At 32.7% G+C, this 26,479-nt stretch overlaps 1 protein-coding gene across 3 annotated transcripts; it reads right to left on the reverse strand.

The window, feature by feature from the left end:
* Window positions 1–203: 203 nt before the first annotated feature.
* LOC132555020 (uncharacterized) lies at window positions 204–23,924 on the reverse strand. 3 transcript variants are annotated; one of them, XM_060219358.1, is made up of 4 exons: window positions 23,826–23,924; window positions 9,881–9,942; window positions 7,330–7,998; window positions 204–6,905 (listed from the first exon to the last, which is right to left on the reverse strand). In XM_060219358.1, exons 3-4 carry the CDS (start codon window positions 7,988–7,990, stop codon window positions 6,769–6,771), a joined length of 798 nt encoding a protein of 265 aa, XP_060075341.1. In that variant the 5' UTR covers window positions 7,991–7,998; window positions 9,881–9,942; window positions 23,826–23,924; the 3' UTR covers window positions 204–6,768. The 3 variants fall into 3 exon arrangements, with proteins under 3 accessions (XP_060075341.1, XP_060075356.1, XP_060075348.1); XM_060219373.1 differs by lacking the exon at window positions 23,826–23,924 and adding an exon at window positions 23,512–23,618; XM_060219365.1 differs by lacking the exon at window positions 23,826–23,924 and adding an exon at window positions 17,059–17,146.
* Window positions 23,925–26,479: the final 2,555 nt, after the last annotated feature.

Genomic DNA, 26,479 nt, shown 5'->3' on the forward strand with positions numbered 1-26,479 from the left:
CACATCAGAACGTGTCCTGCATATTATTAATACACAGCTAGATATTTCATATTTCTGTATCTGTATCCCTGAATAAATGAACAGAAATAATACCAGAATGACACACAAGGGAAGCAACCCTGTATGAATGACACACAAGGGAAGCAACCCTGTTTGACTCTGACCATAAAATGATGAGGGATCCTAAATAAAGGACAACAATGTTATGCACCATGTAATATTTTTTATTAGACGAAACCACAAAAATAGATAAAATATACACCACTTATAATAACGAACATACATTCTATAATACTATACATGTATATATTCTACCAACATAAGGAAAGGTGTTAAGGAGAAATTGGAACACCAGGTGTGCATATGTGCACTGACTAGATGGTAGAGATTGACTAGAAGTATCTGTGACACTGAACCACTGAAACACATGAAGAGGCAAATTATCAGGATCATTATCTCAAGAAAAATTAAAAACAAAATGTTTTTTGTAATGTACATGTAAACAGAAAGTAATGTTAAGGACTACGCAATAACAGATCCAAACATTGAGTTTAACATATCAAATGAAATGGATTAATACAAGCTACAAGTTTTTTCTTGACGCTGACAAGTAAAAATTATCATTTCAGAAAGATTTAGATTTCAGCTCAAGGAGACTTCCACAGGCTTTACAATATTTAGCAATCATCATATTGCTATGAAAAGCCTCTATGTAAAATGAAGTTTCTATGTTCAAGCTCTTAACTCGTGACAGAGACTATACAACACAATGTTATAAACATCTCTGACTGGGACAAGATAAGGTCATCCCTTGTCACACTAAAATTTATCTAAATAGGTAGAATCAACTGCAATAAGGTCAAAGGTCAACATTAAGTCTGATATAAGACTTTGTTGTCCATCAGGGTCTTGAAGACCAATGAAGCAAAACTACTCCACAATGAAATCTAATAGTAAACTTACTACTGACACTTAAACGTGCTGTAATTAATTCTACCAGTTTATATATTAATCATTTCATTCCACTAAACAACCAACCTTTAAACTCTATTTTCCTGTCTAAACGAAAATTCATTCTTGCATTCAACTATACATGGTTATGTTAGCCTATTTTCTTTACAAATATTTCTAAATGCTGACCTAATAACAAGATAATATTTATTACAGCACTATTATAAACAGTGATAAAGATCACTCCTCAATTAGGCTCCTCATAGAACATGTAGAACTTGTATAAATCAAATTGAACAAAATGATGTGGTGATTTGTTTCTGTATGCTTCACAGAAAAAGTCAACAGATATACTGAGTATATAATCCTGAACAAAATTCATGGTCAGTCTTATCACAACATCAAAAAGGGTTGTGGTCCTATACAGTAGACCTTGGCCCTGAAGTATTGTACACATGTTAAATATAGGACTGTGTACTGAAAATCCCACTGACTTTTAGAGAGTGGATATTCAAAATCCAAATTCCAAAGAAAATACAAATTGTTCACAGCCTTGGATAGCCATTGTCAATATAAAATTGACAGTCTAAATCTCACAATAAGTTGAATAGTTAAGGTTAGAAAGAATGAAACACCACAATGCAGTCTGTTCACAATACTTAGGATAATTGTTCTTGGATAGACAGTCCCAATTCACACAGTGACAGGAGCAATGAAAGGATTCTACAACTTGGAAATGATTTAATGCAAGGAAAAGTAATGACCAGTAAATCTTAAACTGGTTGCATTCTATTACAAAATTTCTCACATAATATCATCAGATTTGAAATCATAGCTATAGAAAATACTCAAATATTGCTTTTAATATTATATCAAACCACAAGGCATGACCAAACTTTACAGACACATAATAAATCTACATAATGTTGCCTTGTGTTTCAGTAAGTAGGCTTTTAAGATGCCCAGAGTCCCCTAAGGTGAAGAAATATTAGTCATACATAGCTGGTAACAGATGATATTAAACATTATCAACTCACAAAACTTTACGTCATTATACACATGCATCTATATCATTAAATAATTTCAAAATGAAGAATAATGTTTAAGAAATATAAAAAGATTTGTTTTAAAATTGTTATGTACATAAAAAAGTGATATGTACTTTATTCAAAGAATTTCTTCGTTGTAAGAAACATCCTGTCCATTTTTCCTTACCTACAGCACTTTTTGCTATTAAACATCCAAGAATAGTTGCCCTCTCATTGATAATCTGTACTTACAGACAAATTGATAAGATATGTAATGAAAAATTACATCATTTTTGATAAAACACATTCTGTGGACTCTAAGATAAAATATAAAAATCTGTTTGAAAAAAGAGTTACCTCCCTTCCCACTCTACAGATTGCGGGAATAGAACCTGCATAGCAGAAATTTAAGTACTTCTGAAGTTTTAAGAATAAATTTTCTAATTTTGAAGTTTAGATAAAATACACTTGTTAATTAAGCAGTAAATAAAACATTTTGTTTATTGTTATCAAAACAGAAGAAGAAAATTAAAATATGAAAATGGGCAGAGTTTCAGGTTTGTGGAACTGTGGTTTTGGGAGAAATTGGTAATGGATAAATTAAATTTTCATGCAAATGCTATGTTTTGTGTCATGACTTTATACATATTAAATGAATGGAAACTGAGTAAACACACTGCTCTTGAAGTGTTTTGTATTCCTGTTTGTGAAATAATATTACATATATGTACATCTGCATTGTGTCATATGAGTACAGCGATAGTGACCTATGATATATAGTGATGGTGAATTACACACACACATATATATATATATAAGAGAGATTAATGATCATCACGATTCTAGAATAATCAAAATCGAAAAAAAAAAGAAACATTTATAAACAATTTAACATATAAATGGAAGTGAATATATGTATATTGCACATAACAAGACAACACTATGTCCTATAAAACATAGATATACAAATTGTTGGTGATATTATATTGCAGAATCCTTGTTATTTGTATGGAATCTGGGATGGACATATAGAAGGCACTCAGTCACAATCAACAATGACAAAATTTCAACATTCAAAATTGCTTATTAGTCTAGATTGTTATACGTCCACATCAAAATACTTGATAATATTTTTTCCCCCATTCAGATGAGTCACCCATATCAATCAAAACAAAACAGATCTGGCGATTTATAGTCATCCATTGCTACACCCCTCTTGGTGAACCCTTACCCCAGGAAGACAAACCATCTTTTTTTTTAAAGGTGTAAATGAAGGTCAGAGAAACCTACAACTGATACATACTGCCTCACCAAGGTGAACCCTTACCCCAGGAAGACAAACCATCTTTTTTTTTAAAGGTGTAAATGAAGGTCAGAGAGACCTACAACTGATACATACTGCCTCACCAAGGTGAACCCTTACCCCAGGAAGACAAACCATCTTTTTTTTTAAAGGTGTAAATGAAGGTCAGAGAAACCTACAACTGATACATACTGCCTCACCAAGGTGAACCCTTACCCCATGAAGTTCCAGTGACACAAGGCAAAGCTAGAGTACCCCATACCCCTCCTCCCCGGTTCTTGGTGGGGTCTACTATCCAACATCATCTGATAAGTATATAGTTGTACATTAATGTCAGCACTGTAAATTGTCAACATTTTGAAACATTAACTATGCAATTTACCAAAAATGTTCAGAATTTGAACAAATCAATTTTTGGTATTGCACTTTGTCAACATTTGAAGTAAACAATGTACTTTGTCAACATTTTGAACCTTTCAACACTCAATAGTCAAACATATTCCTTCAATCTTTAAAAAGTTTTTGATTTTACAACCAATAAATATTTCATAAGAAATATCAATGCACTCAAAATCGTATCCCTAGAGACAAGCACGAGTCAGAACTGCTACACAGGTTACAAATCTCACCATGGTGATATCAACAGAGATATATTCAATATCACCAATCATCTCCAAAACCTGACACTTTCCATCACTATCAGAAAATCTCATCTCTACCACATGGAATACCATGCAAGATTTTAATTTGCCATATAGAAATTTCCCCATATGATATCAAAACCATGATAATGTATACACTGACATTTTAGTGGTCTTTTTATCTAGCATGTTTTATACTTAAAGTATAGGGCTAGAACATGATTGTGCTGATTGCTATTTTTGCAAGTTATTACAGTGGACATGAGAATTCAATGTTATCTTACATGCCAAAACATGATAAAAAGCTATAACTTTCAAAAAGTAAGCATGTTTTACAATTACAGTGCCTTATGTTGGCCTGTTTGCTATGTCTTACGGTATGTTTACAGTACCTAATGTTAACCATGTCTTACATTTACAGTAATTGTTTTAGCCAGGTCTTATTTTCTCCAATAACGAGGTGGAATTGAAATAACTTTTTCTCAACAAATTCAGCCAGATGATCAGCAAGCAATTAAAGGGCATAAATGGCAAAAAGTTTACAGGGAAAAATAGCATGTTACACAGTAAGTTACGGCCAAATATGTAACTCACACTAAGCCATTTGAAATTTATCAGAAATAGTAAACTGATCAATCAAATCTGTTGATACATGTCTTTGAATTTCAGAAAAAAGCCTATATCTAAATCAATGATATGCTTGCACTCTTTCCTCACAGTTACTAAACTATGATAGTCAACACATATCATTTGCAATCAGGCTACGGAATCAAGAGTAGAGCCTTTGAATTTTGTGATATAAACAAAACATTTTCAGTTGAGTGGGAACAAAATATATGACAATCAAGAATGAAGAACAAAAATATATGGTGGCTATCTGCCATCAAATCACAATCAATGTACATGAGTCAATCATACCAGATTTAACTGCTTCCTTGTGTCGCACACAAATAATATCAGTATTAAAAAAATCATGAACGGGAGTAAAATAGGTAAAAAAATGTATGAAATATACATGATAAAACAAGTAAAATATACAGAGAATTAAGTGGTGTTGAAAATACAGAATTCATGTTCAAGGAAATGAAAAGTTTTCACTCACACTATGTATTAATATTGTATTAGACGACAAATTTATCGTCTCAGTTGATACGATACTGTACAGTAAATATTCGTGGCATTCTACTCCATTCATACATGGAAGTTGCTACAGCTGAGAAAACAAAAAAGGATTTTGAATTAATTTGATCATACCCACTTAATACAGCGTATGATATTTGATACTTCCCTGTCTCTTGTTATTCAAACAAAACAGACTCATGGCTATAGAAAAACATAGCAATACATTATTTAACTGTATCTATCAGAGTGGAATATGACATCTAGTAATCTGAAGTGCAGCTAATCAACTAGTCTGCAATCCTGCTTAGTATATAGGGGAATATTGTTGTAACATCAGAAATACTGTTGAGTTCTACTGAAATGTCTAGTATGTGCATTATTTGATAAAAACTTTTTTTATGAATTCAATGCCATATTTCTTGCCAATTTTAACTATAAAATAAAAAAAAGAATTGAATAATAGCTTTTTTAATTGTAAAAACAAAATTGAGAATCACTAGTAAAATACAGATCCAAGTACAAGAAAATCTCCCTCTCATATCTTAAGATCTTAATTAAATATTTGTGTCTTGAAACTTTTAAATGATGAAAAGAAACCCTGCACAGTAAATTAATCAGTCTGTAAATCTGAAGATGAACTTCCTATCGAGCCTTGGTCCTCATAGTCACAGGGCAAAACTACCATATCTTAAGCTGTAAGCCAGTTATTCAAATTGCTTAATTTTGTATGAAGGTTTATCCCAATAAACTTTAAATGTTATACATGTGATACCATATACAACAGAAGAAAATAGATGTTATCACACTGGCGAGATGTAAAGTTTCCATCAGGCAGCAGCATATTAGTATTAAATTATTATTGATAATTATTGATATCCAACAGACAGAATTGTTAAAGAATCATTACAACATATTGGTTCATATTACATTTCAAATGTAATTGGCCTGGTGGAGTATGTTCCCCCTTGGTACATGTATCTAGAGATTGATAATGTTATGGTTTCATATGGCATACATATTTTGTATGAGTTACAAAACAAAGTACATATATATGACCCCTGACATTAAAGGGGTTACCAAGAACATCTATAAGACCTCTGGATATTACAGGGGTCACCTAGAACATCTATAAGACCTCTGGACATAACAGGGGTCAGTGATAACATCTATAAGACCTCCTGACATTACAGGGGTCACCTCGAATAACTATAAGACTTCCCAATCATATGGAGGTCATCAAGATCACCTTTGAGGTCATCAGGTACACAAATATGACCTGTTGAATGACCTTATTGAGGTCACCAAGTATACCTACATGATCATGAAACATACATTATGCAGAGGTCATCAACACCCAGTGAATACCACAGGATATTTGAAAACCTCTACTAAACAACAAAACACTATCGTGACTTCGTTTAAGGAACTTTAACTAAATGAGAATGAAGAATTGTCACAAAAGATTTAAGACTCTAAGTGACATATACTAATCATATTTGATTGATGACTTTGAGTGATGACCTTGACTTATGTCCTTGTTTTCTGACCTTGAGTGAAGACCTTGATAGATGACCTTAATACATGACCTTTATGATAACCTAGATTGATGACCTAGTGTCAAGTCCTTGTGTGACCTTAATTTATGGCCTGGAGTATATATACAATTAATGATTTTTGGGACTTATGAGTATAATTTTTTGCATTAGTAATTTTTGTGAGTATTCTAATTCCTCTTCTTCTGTCGAGTAGGTGTTTGGCCTGTTCTCTGCCACACATCAGATTGTGAAACACTCCGTACAAGTACCATGAAGATGAATATTGGAAATAAAAAGGGCAGGAAAAAAATAGATTTTGGATCATCTGAAAAGGAAAGTAATCAATATCATAAAACATCCATGTACACGGAGACAAAATAAGCATATACATTTATAAAAAATATGCAGGTGATAAAAAATTTGTCTTTGGAAGGAATATTTATGAAACAATAATATAAGAAGATGTAAGTTTATAAAAACATATTTTCATAGCCTGGGGCTGGGTGGTACCAATGTGTTTATATATGTTACTTTCACTGAATAAACATAGCGTAAAAATAACATAAATGTTATAAAGATAGTAAGCAGCACAGTACACAGGATATCTTTCCATAAACTCAAGACATTTTGTTTAAAGGCACCCAGAAATGAGGCACGCATATTCAAGGTGAGGAACCTTGAACGTTGCAAATTTGTTAAGTATTAACAATATAATTAATATAAAAGACATAAAATTATGTGGTACTTACTGAGATTAACAGCACCTAGGGCAGGGAGATTTTGTAAATAGTTTGGTGGATCAACCTCTTCCCTGTCAACAAGTTGTGTCTCTGTTGCCACAGTAACAGGAATTATCTCCCCTTTGTCTACCTCTTCATTATGTGATGTGTTTTTGGAAGAAATATCCAAGGGGGTATCACAGGTGCTTTGTTTGAGTTTATCCTTTGCCTTACATAACAATTCACGTGTGGGACTTTCTTTCTTTTTCGCCTTGAACAAATGAGCATATTTCCTACGTTCTGCTTCTTGCATAGCATGTATACGAATCTGTGACATTCTTTCCTCCATTTTTTCTAATCGTCTATTTTGTTCATTTTGTAACTTTGTTAGTGCTGGATGGTCGTCCACATTGAGCCGTTCGTAGCTATACGAGTCCTTCATGAGATTCAAGTCTTTTGTGACATTATTGTTTCTATTCAAAGACATGGTTTTCTGTTTGAAGTCTGACCCCAACAAAGAGTCACGAGAGTGATACCCACTGCTGAGAGAAAGACGTTCTAAGTCTGCTGACAGGCGATTAAACTTGATTTGATGAAGAGAATCCGCATCTCCTGAGATAATACCCTGTGAACTGTAGTTTACATCACCCACTTTCTTAGTTTTTTTCTTTTTGGACTGAACATGTCCCATTCTTAGGTCTGAAAATCAAAATAAATCAATTAACAATTTAATATATACTGATTGCTTTACATCTGATGTGCAATAACCAACAGTAAAGTTTGTATTATTTCCAAGTTATTTAAATTTAGATAATCTTTAATAAAGCCTCATGATGTACATGAACCCTAAATCCTCTCCTTGCTTGTAGATATAAAAGTCTATTCATCGATTTGAATGTAAATAAAATGCATCAATATATATTCTATCGCACTTCCATTTGACACTTGATGGACAATTATCAACAGCACTTCATGACATATTGTTTAACTTGTGCAGCGTATTAACGAACATGTAAATGTATGTACAGCTAGATCTCAATTAAAAAAAAAATCTGAGTGATGCTTTAAACACACAATGTTTGCCAGTGACTATAATAAGAATCATTAATTAACAATACTACAGCTAGAGTGTATGTAACGGCAACATCTATTGTACTGACTACGCAAGTGAGTTCATTCATCAGACGTACAGGAAATGTCTACTTTGGAAAGCACTATGTGGCGCCTGATAAAATTTAGGGAAATGTAGCACTTTAGTGACGCCTGCTCTCAAGTATGCATTGTACTCCAAGGGCCAGCATTTATATAAAAACTTCATTATCGAAGCAACTGCTTTATATTTTCAATTTTTAAAGATATTTTAAGATATATATTTAACAATTGAGAAATGAAGGGAGGTAACTCTTACAAGCCTACAATGTAGATAACCTAAAATAAATTTAAAGTACCCTTAACTTATTTTCAAAAAAAAAATAAATAAATAAATAAATGAAATACACACGTGATGTCATACTGAGCTATTCTTGGGCCACTTTTCAACCTATTTATCAACTATAATGGTTTGAAACAATGTTGACAAATTGACTTGAATGACAGAAAAAAATATTGTATTGGTGTTAAGTTGAAATATTTACACGTTAATTAATATTCACAATAAAATCTATATATAAGCTATATTTATATTCCAAAAAGTATGAAACAAGCTATCAGCTTACATTAATCACTCTTGCTGGCCTGGATGAAAGTGCGAGGGGTGAAGGTGTCTTACTCTGGGAGGAAACCAGAATACCCATCGAAAACCCATGTGGTCAAACAAGTGTCCCCATACTTATTCACATCCATTCTGGGAATCAAATGTGCCATCAGACCAACCATACCACTTGACCATCCAAAATGGCTTATGTGTATATAATATACATAAAGATAGAGACAAAGCCAACAGTGTTTCTGACTGCTATATACTCTGTATAGTTAGTGTTTATTCCAATGATATTCTACAATGGCCACATCAATCTAATTATATGTTTCCAAAGAGATCTTAATTGGCACCTTATCATTGTTACAATTAATGAATGCTATTTGTTTCATCAGTGAGATTTTTTACTTTCTTTTTTTTCCCCTCTCCCCCAAGGGACTAAGAGATATCTGCATGTGAAATTGACCAACGATCCATCTATAATTTTGAGAAAGACACATCCATTCTCTCTCAAGAAATACATTACCAAACTTTCATTGTCAACATTCAAGATGGCCACTTGTCAGCCATTTTTTTATCAGATTCTAAATTCATAGAGCACAACAAGGAAAGATCATCAAGGGAAACCTATATAAGAAATGAGAGCATCATCCGGTCTCCTTCAAGAAACAGTGATAACAAGAATTCTTTATTAGGGACTCACAACACATACAAAAGAATTCAAACAGCCTCCACACCTCCCCACTCCTAAATTCCATCAGATATTAGAGGGCTAAATTTAATCTTACATGTATCATGTTACATAAATCATTTACAAACAGTTGTCAATACATTATTGTATAGTAAACATGTATATAGTATATAGAAAACTCATTATGTACTTACTCCTAGGTTTTACTTCTAAGTGCTGTGGAAGTTTGACACGTACAGCTCTTCAGTCTATCCATCTGTAAAACAGCACACAGATTTGTTAACATCAGATTAATCTCAACTCACAGACACATACAAAACATCAGTTAATCTTATCTTACAGTCACATACAAAACATCAGTTAATCTTATCTTACAGCCACATACAAACATCAGTTAATCTTATCTTACAGCCACATACAAACATCAGTTAATCTTATCTTACAGTCACATACAAAACATTAATCTTATCAGTTACAAACATCAGTTAATCTTATCTGACAGTCACATACAAACATCAGTTACTCTTATCTTACAGCCACATACAAACATCAGTTAATCTTATCTTACAGTCACATACAAACATCAGTTAATCTTATCTTACAGCCACATCAGTTAATCTTATCTTACAGCCACATACAAACATCAGTTAATCTTATCTTACAGCCACATACAAAACATCAGTTAATCTTATCTGACAGTCACATACAAACATCAGTTAATCTTATCTTACAGTCACATACAAACATCAGTTAATCTTATCTTACAGCCACATACAAACATCAGTTAATCTTATCTTACAGTCACATACAAACATCAGTTAATCTTATCTTACAGCCACATACAAACATCAGTTAATCTTATCTTACAGCCACATACAAACATCAGTTAATCTTATCTTACAGCCACATACAAACATCAGTTAATCTTATCTTAAAGTCACATACAAACAGTTAATCTTATCTTACAGCCACATACAAACATCAGTTAATCTTATCTTACAGTCACATACAAACATCAGTTAATCTTATCTTACAGCCACATTATCAGTTAATCTTATCTTACAGCCACATACAAACATCAGTTAATCTTATCTTAAAGTCACATACAAACAGTTAATCTTATCTTACAGCCACATACAAACACAGCTAATCACAGTCACATACAAACATCAGTTAAATACAGCCACATACAAACATATCTTACAGCCACATACAAACATCAGCTAATCTTATCTTACAGTCACATACAAACATCAGCTAATCTTATCTTACAGTCACATACAAACATCAGCTAATCTAATCTTACAGTCACATACAAACATCAGTCCAAAGGCATATTAGATTTTTCCATTTGGAAAGGGTATTAAAACAAAATAATCTAATTATGTGCCTGCATCATGTACTTATTTTTTTGGTAAGTTACAGGGTTCCCAAAACTTTCATGCTACCTAACTTAAGTTTTTGGATGCCAAGGTGTAAGTAAACATGTAAATAGATTATATATGACATCCTAAAATTTGATAATAACCAGCATCAGTTGAAAGCATAATCCTGTTATACTGTACATTGTACAGTACGGCATCATTTAAGTCTTATATATAAACCTTAATAATCTTATATTCTTGTATTTTGGTTGCAGAAATATACTATCAAAAATGGATCAGGATTTGAGAGAACTTTTTCTTCCTGCACACATTCTAACAAATCCAAGACTGCAGTACAATGTTAATTCTATCAGTCTTTTTAATGTACAATCCATCAGAAGTAAATACACTGATATTATATTACGATATGCATAATGATATTCAATATTCTAGATAAAAATATAATAAATAAATAAGTTACAGTCAAATCTTAAAGTGATGTAATATTAATGGATATTGCCTTTCATATTAATTAAAATAATCAGAAACGAATTCATTAATCAATGCTGATTAATATCTATTTAATTATTGTAAGCTCATTTCTAACATCAGATGATTTCTACTTTCACTTTTGGTTTGATTTGCTGAAACTTTTAACTAGTTACTTTGTATTGATGTGAAAGAAAACATTGAGTATCATGAACATCTCGCAAAACAAATAAAATACAACACTGGTGTGAATATTGGGTGGTCGGGTGGCGCAGTAGTAACACACTCGTCTTTCACATCGGGTTTGATTCCCGGAATGGATGTGTAAAGTGTATGGGGTCATCTGCCCGACCATGTGGATTTTCCCCCGGATACTCCAGTTTCCTTCCACACTAAAACCCCTTGGGTTTCCATCCGAGCCAACAAAAGTGATTAAAATCAATTGGAAAAACCTTGCTTTGCAATTGTTGTAAAATAAATAAAGTTGATTATTATATTGAACCTAAATCAGAAACCATGCTCTTGCTGTTAATACAAAAACATTTCACATGTGATGTTTTAGGGTTTTTTTGACTGCTTATTTAAATTCGTAAAATTAGAGATAAATATTACTTTGACTTATTTGCTTGTAATTAATTAATTGTGATCTTGTAATTATGGTCTCTAATTGCCTAACACTGTCAATAAATTGTGATCTTGTAATTATGGTCTCTAATTGCCTAACACTGTCAATACCAGACACTTTTGTGTTGTCCAATATAGTATAATTGAAAACGTATCTTGTGAAAGGGTTGGCTAAACTGAAATTAGTAAAAAAAGAACAACAATTTCTCTATAAAGAAATATCATAGATGTGGCATTTAATATAGCATTGCTCCTTTCACATTCAATTGTTGCAGGGATTTTAAATATAGAAGACAATGTTTACAGAGTTCAGTTGAGTATACAATGTAGTAATATCTTTCAAACCATGTTGACATGAGTCACCATTTGGGATGGGATCCAAATAAACTATGAACTAAAGGAGGAATCTTATAAAAGCATTAATTGGTCTACCTCTCTCCAACCTGTCAGTGACATCATCCCTAATGGCTCATACCCAAGTCTCAAGCTGGCTAACACATGAAAGAAGGGAGATAATGCATTCAACATTAAATCTATTAATAAATTTCAGTTATAGGATAATGTCTTTCACTAGCTTTTCTTTTTTCTTCTTTTGTGAATATTTTTTTAAAAAAATAATTGCATTAATATATTGATGATGAATATGTATACATCTGAGAGCTTTGACAAAAATCTACTTATTTAATCACATGATGGATATGTTATGTTATTAAGCCATGTGTATATAAAGTGACATGCCATAAGTCTTTCACATTTTTTAAATTTTGGATTTTGACAATATTTGGCTATTTTGTACAATAATATTCAGAGTTTCCTCTTTTCATAATATTCATTTAATTTTCTACTGTTAATTTCAGGAGTAATACAAAATTGTCCACGCTCACTGCTGATTTTAATGTGACGCCATTTTCCTATAAACGCTTACCAAAATGAGATTCTGAAAATCACATGTTGCAAATGAAATATTTCTCTGGTAATGCACAATGGTAAACAATGGAAACAATATAAGATCGAGTAGGAAAGAATTCTCCAAAAGTGTAAAAAATAATCATTAACAATGTTCATGTACAACGCCAGGAAAATGCATTGATATAAAATTAGACACACAAAGAATACATAGAGTAAAATAATAAAACATGAGAGACTGATGGCACATCACTGTATATATAACCAGGGATGTTGTGGTGGTGTAATAGTTACACAGTTTTTCTCGGCTGAGCAATTTGGTGCTGCAGATCACTACTCCTAGGCCCAGTTTGGGTACAAGTCAAAAATTGTCTTCCTTCATTAGTGTAACAATGTCCCAACATATATAACCAGGTACATATATACATAGGTTTACTTTGATGTCTGTTAAAACTTCAAACAAATTGATAGCTCATTGTTAGATTACCATTACAGGTAATGGAATGCATGCTATGATATTATTACTGTCAGTGTAACGTTTTGACTTATTTTAGAAATATTCTGATCACACAGAGGGACTTCATACATCTATCAAATTGCATCTACTCCTACTTCAACAACTTTTGTTACTGAACTTCTTGAAAAGCTACAAACAAATTGAACACATGTTCGCAAGTTCAGATTGTACTGAATTTTCACTTTCATCTTGTATAGCATTTTCACTTTCATCTCATCATGATATCAAAGATGGCAACCAGTGGCCATTTTGAATTCAAATGTTTGATTAACACAAATTTTGTTACCGAATAGTTACAGCTGTATAAGGAACCTATATCTTCAATCGTATTATAATGTCATTGATGAATTTACGTTAAGTGAGACTTTATCACCAATTGTTATTTTAATAAAGTGTTTTTACATAAGTATCTATATCAATTCAGTTATAAATAGAATCTAACAAATGTTTCAATTCCATATGTGATTAAGTTCAAAATCATATCACATATTTACCTCACTGTTACCTGGTTGGGTGAAATGAAAATTTCTTATGACTTGATAACTTGTTTTATAAATTTTTATATTACTTAAGAAATTCAATATAATGTATGATGTAAACTGAATGCTGGCAAAAGAACATAAAGATTACAGTTTGTATGTAAGGTCTCCTGTTTCTCCTATGAGATTTATTGTCTACAACTCAATGTCTTACAGAATCTGAACTCTTATTTATATTGTGCAATATCTGACAATGCACTATAACCTCTGACGAATCTATGTCATTTATAGTATCCATAGTTGTCCATTATAAATGACATTTATTGTCCTGACTGTCTTTGCATACTCCAACCCCCCATGCAATGTATAAATGTGACAACGTTATCACAGAATTGCTTTTAGAAATGAACAACCTGTGAAGCCAAACCACTCTCCATAATTTGTGTCTGACACTATATGTTAAAATGACAATCAACGTTGATGGAATATTGGTCCTAAATACCCGATAACTGCTGGGCATCCACAATCAATTCATTGACAGACTATACAGCACTGACGTCCACTGAATCTAGGATTCAACGTAAATTCTCTTCAGGCTCCTGGTTTTTTCTGTCTGAGATTTATTATTCTTTTGGCTACATGCTGTGCGCCCTTCATGCTGAAATATAACTGCTCATTTATAGATTACTTACTAGAAGAAACATAAATCAGCTATATTTTCTATCCTATATAATGAAAGTGATTGGTTGGTTTTTGTTTGTTTGCTAGGTTTATCTCCCCTTGCATAGCCAGGGTCATTCTGAGTCAGGGTCTTGTAATGTAGCTAAGTTTGTTAATATTAATTTCAATAACCTTACTGAATGACATATGGGAGGCCCATCACATTCCATCCAATGCAATTCTAGTTTAATGACACAACAACAACAAAACAGACCAGTCTGTTCTTCTACCTTCCAAGAAAGTACCAAGGTAACAGAGAACCAAACCAGTGTCAAATCACACATCTCGCACCTAATTCACCTTAGGTTATCGGGGCAGTTACACTCTACTGACTATAGAATAGAACTTCCTCTAACACGATCAGTAGAAGATCAACAGTGTGATGTTTCGATGAATACACAGTCACCTTCAACTGACAAATGACCAGAGAAGAGTGTACTAGCACTGATGTACAAAGTGTATGAGATGGTAAGGAATCCACCAATTAAATCAGCTGTACTGCAATCCCATGTACACCATGGTCGGAAATAGTGTGATGGAATGGTGAACAGATTACACAGTGAAGTTATCAAAACATCACACTCTTAATCTTCTACTGGTTGTGTAATAAGAATTTCTATTCTAATGACATTACCAACTTGAAAAAAAACATTTGAAAAAAAAAACCCAAAAACCTCTACACTCCATCGATGTGAATTTTGCCATTGTCAAGGCTACATTCTGAAATGAAATCTCTGAGGCTGTATATCATCACTGATGAATGAAATACTCTGGACCAATGAAATAGAATCCCAAGACTACAAGATTATTGAGTTTGTTTAAAGAGTTTTACCCATTTGCCCACCACATTCACTGGAACAAATTTTCATAGCCCTTAATTCATTGATCAGTTGCCAACTTGCCAGTCAAAGTATATCTGTACACACAATTTGCCAAGTTTTTTAATTTCATTTGGTAAGACATCAACTTTAGAGTTTTATTGTAGGTATACCTGCAGTTCTACGTAAATGCATGCATTTATTTTTTTTAACCTAAAAGACCTAGTGATATCATCACTGTTCACAAGCCAGCATTACATAATTTTTCAATACAGCATATTACACCTGGTAAAATATTATCTATTTGGTTTTTTTTTTCTGATATGATTATTATATCAATAATTATCAACTGCCTTAAAAATAATACCAAACAACTGGGACTGTATAAAATTGTTTATAACAGCTGTCAAAACTGGAAATGAAATGTTAGATGTAGCTTCCAGATGTTCCCAGGTTTGTATGTGCGCATATCTATACATTAATCAATTGCATAAAAGAGCAAAGGTCAGAAAAATGGCTCAAGTACACATATAAAATACATCTGTCACACTCTGACATTTGTAGAAAACATCAGCAAATGAGGCACAATAGCATCTAGCAATAAGTTAACAACCCACATATATACTTTTCACAATGCAATTATTTATAATAACAGTTATATTAACATACAGATATGTCCGTATTGAATATATACAGTAATTGTTAAGTGAGAAATGTACATCACAAAATAACAAATACAATATATACCAAATACAATATATTTATTTGATAATAATACCATGCCTAATTGCCTGAGTAATTCATAAGACCAACCATTCCAGTCAGTCAATAGACTGTATAATAAACAAAACAAGATATTCAAATGCTCAGCCAGTGATTTCTGGGACTCAAATATCTGAGTCCTGGATGCAAGGTTTTTCCCCTAAGACTCACTCAAATTTTGAGAGCTATTTACTAGCACTGTATCTCTTTGTAACTAGAATTACCAAAATGTTTTTGGAAATGATGTTCTGGACTCACCAGAAAAAAATCCTACAAAAATGAATAGCCCATCCCATGAATTACAGTCAGAGGCGTCATGGTGTTGGCCCCTTGGGCTTGTTCCAAAATAAATAAGGCAATGAGCAATTTGGAAAAAAACTGGAGAAAGCTGCGTACTTACACTATAAGACATTTTATACATAGTTCCTGTCACCCTGTTTTGGTTAATTTCAATTTTTTTCATTTTTTAAATATGAATTCAAGACGTACATCACATGAAAACTTTTGAAACTATAAGTTCTACTAATGAATTTCACTTTGATAACATAATTTACTGTGTACTATATATACATGTTATAATGAACTTTTAGTTAAGTTACCAAAACACATACAATATAAGCTAATGACATCAGTGCTTCTGACACAACTATCGTAAGTTATATTTTAACACTACTAAACAGAACAAAGTCTCACCTTCACTGTATATTCCAGTGTTCACATTATAACAAAACACAGCGGGCCGTCTGATGCTATTTCCAGTCTGAATGTTAAGCACATACTGCACCCAACTACGCAATACCTTTAAATAAATACACCCCCAATGATGGCCCAGCCTCATCCTCCCCAGTGTAGCCCAGACTTGGTACAGTAGTTGTGAATGAAACTCTGGTATGTGTGTGCCTCCCGCCCACCTTCTCTTCTACGTAAGCACACACAAACAAACGCACTCAAGGAAAGTGGTACTACAATTTAGTATGCTACCAAACTTTGTTGATATTTTAGGACATTTGCTCACAGGTTTAAAGATAATATATGATCATCCTTTCAAGCTGAAACTTATTTACCCATAATTCAAAGCAAGAAACAGAGATTCTATATATCAAATAAGCATTTAAAGGGTCATATATTGTTAATATTACAAAATACAAACACAAGTCTGCAAAATTAAAGACTGATGTGTTTATGCTGTTCTTAAAAAAGTAATAAAAATTCAGCTTTTCTATATTTAATAATAATTTTTGTGAAGAAATATTTAGAGTCAATAAACTTTTGATTTTGCCACTGAATTTTGCCCATAAAAATTCGCCAAATACAAATTCAGCTCTAGATTCCTGTGTGATGCACAGTATTGTAATTAATCACAGATGAAAATTGGTCGAATTCTATAATCATTATTCAAAATCAGACAAGCTTTTCAATGCAGTTAATCAATTACATAAACGGCTGACTGTGTGTTCAATATCGATACAAAGTAAATGATTCCATGTGGTAGTAATATTTTCCTGTTTGTAAATTCAACCTAAAATACCTCACTTATCTATTATTTACATCGAAATGAATATTATTTGCAATTTGCATATTCATTATCCATAATAATGATTTTGTTTTTGCTAAAAGAAAATATTCTGGTACAGATAATTGATTATGAAAAATTATAATCGATCATGGCATCAAATGTGATTTATTATTAAATAATGAATTATATCCTAACATTGCTTCATCACTAATATTGATATGATTAGTACCATAGTATATTGTAGTCCATGTACTGTTATTTCAATTTGATTTCATCAGTATACAATGTACTTTGGATTAGCTGAAAATTACATATACTGTTGTTTTGGTTTAACTTGGCCTTTCATCACATTAATGATTGAGATATCTTCCCTTAAAATAACTTGTGATTTTCTTTGTTCAAAATTCAACATTACAAAATGTTTCAACTTGTTTTCTACTTTGGTATTTATAGACGTTAAAGTGGGAGAGGATCCTAAATCTCCACTCATTAACACATTCTGTACCATGAGGTTAGCTAACTACAATTGTAACAGCTTGTCAGGAATTTCAATGCTATGCGAGAGCAACACACCCACTTAAGAAAATATAAGATCATGCATAGCAAAATGGTTAACATCACTCAAAAAGAGATGCTATGATGTGAGATATTGAGAATTTACACACAAGTAGGAAATGTATGTACTTCAATCTCAGCTAGTTCACTATATACATGTACACTTGTTATCATCAAAATTGTCATCTTTCTCCACATAGCCAATTTTGTAAATTTGGCAATGTAAAAAATAAAATGTTGTCTTAAATCTATTTTTCTATCCAAAATCTTTGACCTTTAACAGCTTGCTGCGTAACTGATATAGCCTCTAGTTGTTGACTTTTGGGACTAATTGTCTCCCCTGGATCTTTACACTTTATATATATTTATTTATAGGGAAGATTATAAAATGTAAAAGCTCTTCATTATACTGTAATATTGACTTGGCTGGTTTTGGAATTGTTAATTTTACTGTCCCTGTATCTTAAGACAAAGAGATTTATGTATTATGGTAGTCATTTACCAGGCCCTATGCATGTGATGCATGTGACTGGCTTATAGTTGGTTTATCAGATATAAAATACTTGCTCACCTTTGTTCTTTTACAAGATATTGTACCAGATGAATTGGCTTTTGGGATAAAATCTAATATCTCTCCTAAATCTTGTATTTCATACAAAACAATATGAAACAGACATTTAACAGACATCTATTCCAGCTGGGTTTTGGAATTGAATTATCTCCCTTGAATCTCGTACAAGATTATCACAAACCCTTTCTATAAAGTACAAGTAATCTAGCCTAGAATTCATCATATAAGCTACACTTTTGTTCAAGTTTTTGTAGAAATTTCCACTGCATCCTAGCATGTTCAATCCAATCACTATGCACTCAGTCTTCAACATCTATTTATAGAAAGGTTTCAAACAAAATCTCTGAACAGTTGAAGATGAAATGTCACAAAAACACTGTTGTAGAAAATTACACAGATTTTACCGGTGTATGATTTCAATCAATACCACCCAACTCTTGAGTGCAAATGAGTACTGTACCTTTTATACTAGAATTTTCCTAAACTGATATTCTAAAACTTGGGTGTTGCCAGTAACATTATCTCTAGGGACAACACAACTTTGATTAGAAATATGGATTGGAATGCAGGGAAGTTACGTTCACTGCAATTTAATTCTGATGTGTATGATGAAATCAAATTCATGTAATGAATCCTCCACCCATATAAGATGTTAATCAATGTCATAATGCAACTTTACCCTGTATCCAAGTGCTAGTTACATGGAAATGTAACTTTATCCTGTATCCAAGTGCTAGTTACAGAAAAATATAACTTTATCCTGTATCCAAGTGCTAGTTACATGGAAATGTAACTTTATCCTGTATCCAAGTGCTAGTTACAGAAAAATATAACTTTATCCTGTATCCAAGTGCTAGTTACATGGAAATGTAACTTTATCCTGTATCCAAGTGCTAGTTACATGGAAATGTAACTATCCTGTATCCAGGTGCTAGTTACAGAAAAATATAACTTTATCCTGTATCCAAGTGCTAGTTACAGAAAAATGTAACTTTATCCTGTATCCAAGTGCTAGTTACATAAAAATGTAACTTTATCCTGTATCCAGGTGCTAGTTGCATGGAAATGTAACTTTACCCCGTATCCAGGTGCTAGTTACAGAAAAATGTAACTTTATCCTGTATCTTGGTGCTAGTTACATAAAAATGTAACTTTATCCTGTATCCAAGTGTGTTACATGGAAATGTAACTTTATCCTGTATCCAAGTGCTAGTTACATGGAAATTAACTATCCTGTATCCAGGTGCTAGTTACAGAAAAATATAACTTTATCCTGTATCCAAGTGCTAGTTACATAAAAATGTAACTTTATCCTGTATCTAGGTGCTAGTAGCAGTACATAAAAATGTAACTTCCCTCTAGGATATCAAAAACCAGGTGCTAGCTACATTTTGTATGTAAAATACAACTCCATCCTGTTATCCAGGTACTGGTGATAACTAAATATAGATAAAGCCAGGATATTCAACTATACTCGTCTCTACATCAAATTGCTAACAAACTTCACCTTCAAAGATTCCCTCATCTTGATAAGCTATTTTAAGACTAAATATCAGATTTTAATCTTGCCCTATTCTATATGGAGGGCAGCCAAGAAGTGTGAGTGTACTGTATGTATATTGCATCACTAGATTCCACTAGCCTGATCGTCATATGAATGTGAGTATCTGATATTTTAAAAGCTTCAGACTTGAGCAAGCTGTAAGTTTGGCAGACAAAAATCTGGTAATACCAATCCCCAACCTCCCACAGGGACGTGAGAATTGAACACGTACAGTTTGTTATCTATGAGCTTTCCTTATACATACAGTACAAAAACTATGACTATGTAGGTCATTGAAGACATCAGTGCAGCAGAAGCATCAATACTTTTACAATTTATCATACACTAGACTGTTATGACACAAAAATATCAAAATGTAAAAATCTTAATCTAAATATGTATAAAAAAAGTTCATGCAAGTGTAGATCAACTGTTCAGAGTGGACAGTGCTGACCACAACACTGTTTCATGTCATGCTTGTTCATGATCATTGGTTGATAAAAGACCTGAAGGTAAGCATTTTGCTCTGAAACTTAATTTGCTGACCTTGAATTCACATGAATTCAGTTCAGCGAAACTTCCCCAAACTGACCCTTTTCAAAACCAATTACCTCTTAAAAACCAAAGGAAATGGCATCTTCCTCATTACTAATTGAATAATGTTATTTTATCGCAAGCAGAATGGAAATATTCAAACTAATCAACAAACATTCATATTCAATAAAATACATTGCTTGGCAACACTTTCGGACAAGCCGACTATCTGACCGGTGCTATGTTGGTTCATATGTAGCGTTCTGAGATAGCTGGGCAATTTACAGATTTCTTTTCAACTAAAGCCAAATACAGTATACAAATATCACTGTTTTTTCACTTTATCAAAATATTTTTATCTATAAAGCATTTTTTCTGTATTCATTTGGACATGTGCAGTGTAAATGCTGAAAATATACAGAATTCATAACGTTAAGTTAAGAATGGAATCGATTTGATATATTTGGGTCCAGCCCAGTCAAGTTCTACAAAGCAAACCCTCCCTAAACCGGCGAAATATTCATGTCCCTCCCTAAACAAGCCAAATATTCATGTCCTAAGCATAGTCAGTGAGAAGAATTTCCACTGTACTAATAAAACAATACATATCAGCTATTTGGCACATTTTACTCTAACAAAACCTACACATTTCTAGCAATGTTATATTTATGAACTATCATATAGAGACACATACTGACATTATGTCACAGTAAGATTTAAATACATTAATGCCCCCACAGTACACTAGGTTCTGTAAATGGTTACATAATCACCAAAATTGTGAGTTAACACCAGCAATAGATGCTTTGTAACATTAAACTTGAAATTATATAACCAGCGTTGTAATTCAGTTAACCTCCTTCATGTTGAGTAATTCTGACGTAATTAATCACTTGAGCTTCAAATTATTGCAAACAAATGAATTTACTACGTCAGTATTTGTTTCAAGTATGCAGCTTCCTCTCAGGTTTTTATGCAGGCCTGATTGATTTGCATTGTGGTAACCCATACAAGTACCTTTGTGCAGGAACTTAGTGCAATAGGGCTTGAAATTTAGATTGAACGAATTCTGCATGTTAATGACAAACCAGTTTGTCAGACCTGCCACTATTTAACACCAAAGTGTACTACAACATGAAAGCAGATATTATCCACACCCTGAAATTCAAAGCAATGTTCTATTTTGCGGAAGTGAAGTTACAATTAGATCAACCTATTGTGTATCTTAGTGTATGCAAGCTCGTTTTATTGAAAGAAGACTGAACATTTTGTACTGCAATAGATTATACATGACTTAATTAGTACATAGTCAATGGTTTATACTGTGGACTGCGATAATCCAGATGCCGATAACTTGATAATTCACAATACACACAGAAATATTGGAAACAGATTTCCTCAAGATCATTTATATTCACAAGTCTGGAAATTTGAATTGCAGATTTGGGAACAAAATGGACGTTGTGTAAAAATAATTTTTTGAAATTCAGTCAAAGTCATGAAATATTACAATATAAAATGGGAACCTACTAAGGTCTTCTTATCACTTTCGTCTTTAGTGAATTCGAAAAAATTGAAATAAAACTTTAGCAACAATTTAAGAAATAATTTTTGCTGCTACTATTCGAAATTAATTCTTTTATAAATCATCTTTGTGTGACAATTATCCATATATACAGTTAGATAAAACAGTAAGCTTGAATGTCTGCCATCAATCATAGTAATTACTTGAAAGTCTTGAGTATTTTGAAGTTCAATGGAAAATGACAATCAGCCATACTGTGTGATAAGTTATAATTAAGCTTGGATATCTTCCTCAATCACAGTAATTACATAAAAGTCTTGCTGAATTCATATTTACTGTAATAATTGTAGTGTAATGAAATAGCTGTTGTATTTAGAACTTCTTTAAAGAACATGATTGACTGATCTCTGTTAAATTCATCTTTTGTTGCTAAAATTGTATAATCTTTTTTTTTTCAATTATGTTCGAATGATTGATTCAGCACTGTTTACATATTTTTTTTTTTTTTTTTGGGGGGGGTGGGGGGGGGGGGGGGGGGGAGGACAGAGAGGAGGAACAGAACACAGTTTCCAAAATTTTCATACATTGCATTTCTTACATTTGGATAAGTCCAAAAGGACACGCTTGCAACTCCTAAACAAATAAACCTTACTTGTCCTTAAAATTACTGAAATAAATAATAGTATATACAGTGTACGTCTAGTAACCACTCTCATTAACTGCTACTTGACTAATGTGATTCTGTATTACCATAGTGCGAGGATTTTGTGTAGATTAATATATGTGTACAAATATATATCTTCACAAAGTTTTGATATTCAACAATATATTGAGTTGGTCAGTCTCTAAATAAGGTCATGTTTACACGTTGTAGGTGTAAGTGGCATGCACACTTTCCTTACCTAACTATCGAACCTGGGGATATCCCCCACGGAATCTCCGGCATAACAAGCAGACGATGACAATCAAAATTTTAGATAGGGTTTCGTCGTTCAAAGTCTACAGTTGTACGATACGTCGACACTTCTCTTTGTTATTGAAACATAAACGCTTGGACTACATCATGAATGTAGAGACTAGAATGAATGAGTCATGAAATGTGCGCTTACACACAGCTATCATTGACGAACCAGGCCAGTCAGTCAGCCCAACTGGTGAATCATCATCGAGTCCTTGTTTACTACATCATTCTGCGTACTAGATAGAAATTTCTCACCTTATCCATCAACACGTAGACACCATGCGTTTCTTTGACATCTTTCATGAAGTACTTTGCCACATTGCAGCTTTTTGAAACTTCACAAGATACGCCGAAGTGCTTCTCGCATCCAGTGACGCCATTTTGGAAAATGTGTTTTGCAGTCTGTGACGTCATTTCGCGCGTAACTGGGGAGTCTGATAGGTTATTCAGCATCTGAAGCATTTCTCAGAAAAAAAAACATTCCTCTTCCTTTTCTGGTTTTTGATTATAAAATAGATAAATAAAGCTTTAATCTGATGATTCATCTTAAAATGAAATCACGGGGAAATTGTATAATATTTGTTACTAGAATAATTTGATTTCTTTCTTTATATTACGATATATTATTAAAATACACGCACGTATAATATGTTTGGGTTGCCTTGTTCTAGTGAGTGTCAGCGGTGCTTTACATATACGCGGCCAGTAGCAATCCAATTTCACCCACAGTTCATACACATGTGCACATTCACCTTTTGAATTTCAAATATATCCGGCATGTAATATATTAATTTAATCACACATCTGTAGATGTGTCCAACTTCTTTCTAAAGAAGTGAGAAAACTCTTACACGGGACCGCCCTCCTCCGTCTCCAGTGCAATAGCATCTATTTATTTATTTACTTATTTATTTATCGTGCGTGTTTTAAAAGATAACAAAAAGTTGCAGAAGAAGGGAGAGAACTCTTACAGAAAACCACCTCTCTTCCGTCTCCCGTGCATAGATTTATATTTATATACCAATCATGCGTGTAATAAAAGATAACAAAAAGTTACAAAAGAGGGGAGAAAACTTTTACAGAAGACCGCACTCCTTCGTCTCCTGTGCATTTATTGATTAATTAATAGATTGATAGATAGATAGATTGATTAATTTATCATGCTTGTAATAAAAGACAACCAAAAGTTACAGAAGAAGGGAGAAGACTCTTACAAAACCACCTCTCTTTCCTCTCCTGAGCATAATACTATTTATTTATTTATTTATTTATCATGAATGTTGTAAAAGACAAACAAACTCAAAAGTTGAAACAGGTGATGATCATTTACAGAAGAATTTTGGTAGGTTGCGTTTAGCCTTACTGGTTTTAAGTTGAAGGGAAAGAGAGAATCTGTGGCACTGCTATATACAAAGTACCAAGGACATATAATGTAATAAGTATTATTTATAACTGTATATTTACATAATTTTCTATATAAATATGTTAGATAATGTCATATAAATAGTTCCAGTTGATGATTACAATATTGACATTTACCACAATTCGTATTTGTTCATGAAAGTAAACATATACTCGCCAGTCTTTAACTTACACACATAGATTGATTTACGCATTGAGAGGCGGGATGGCCTTTATTCTCTTGGCCTGCCCACTCGTAACGTTTTCATACCCAGGTTGGAACTTAGAAAATGTGAAAATCTGATGGTTGTATTCGGATGGATGCATATGGTTTCTATGATATGGAAGGATAGTAAACCCAAAACACATATATTTCAGTAAGACAGTCACCAACCAAGATCATTCTTGTGTCCAATATTGAACTGTGAATTGACGATAGGGTTAATGAGACCTTGTTTAATTCCTTACCAAAACGAGTAAATCCGATCTTTATAGACACATTGTAGGTAAAAAAACCGCTGTAATTCTCCATATCTTTACCCAAACAGAGAAGTATTATGATAACTATTACGTCTAACTGCACATACACCTAGCCATATAATCTGAAAGGTACAAATCCATTGTAGAAACGAATTGTATTTTATGCTTATTTATCAGCATTATTCAGAGTTAGGTAAAATAGAAATAATTGAAAAAAAACTGAATTAAGAAACATTTCAGGATTAAGCTATCAGTTTGTAAAGTGATCAATCTTTTAAATCCACAAAATAAAAAAACAAACTTTTACTAAGAAAAATGTTGCGGAAATCTATAAACGCAGAATCGTGTGACTAAATCATTGCAATGATACTGTCTAATTGTACTGGTTATTGCGTATTTGTCTGTCTGTCTGTCTGTCTACCGTCCGACTCTGTCTAATTGTCCGTTCTTTACCATGGTAATTAGCCATGTATTAAGTCACTATCATTCCCACTATATATATATAACGTTTCCGTGATCTGTGCAGCGTACATATTAACTTTACTAGGCTAATCTACAAATCTACATTACCGATTTAACTGGGAAGCTCCACAAATCAACGGAAGGATTCACAAGAAGAAGTTGCCGCCATATTTTCATCCGCGTAGTCACAGACTATTATTGTTCAACTCTTTCTGAACGTTTTACAGTAGGTTTTGTCTGTTAGTGACATGAGTAAGTAATTGTTTCTGTGTGAGCATAAATATTGACATTGAAGTTTTTTTTCATGTGTATATAATTACTGATTTTTTTTATACAGACTATATTTTATGTAATTTGGCTATTTTGTTTGTGAAAATGTAATCAATAGAATATTTCAAACAGTAATGAATAGACTATTTCAAAGTGACAGGTATGGTAAGGGTACTATTTGTAAAGTCCAAATTCACCAGGCTGCATTTTGTAAAGCTCGCGTGTAATGGTGAATGTATTCTATTTATTATAGCCACAGAAATATTCAATAGCATAAAATAAGAAATAAAACATTA

Source organism: Ylistrum balloti, unplaced genomic scaffold, assembly GCF_031769215.1.
Source record: "Ylistrum balloti isolate Yb309-2 unplaced genomic scaffold, AGI_CSIRO_Ybal_v1 Utg369646, whole genome shotgun sequence".
NCBI classification, from domain to species: Eukaryota; Metazoa; Mollusca; class Bivalvia; order Pectinida; family Pectinidae; genus Ylistrum; species Ylistrum balloti.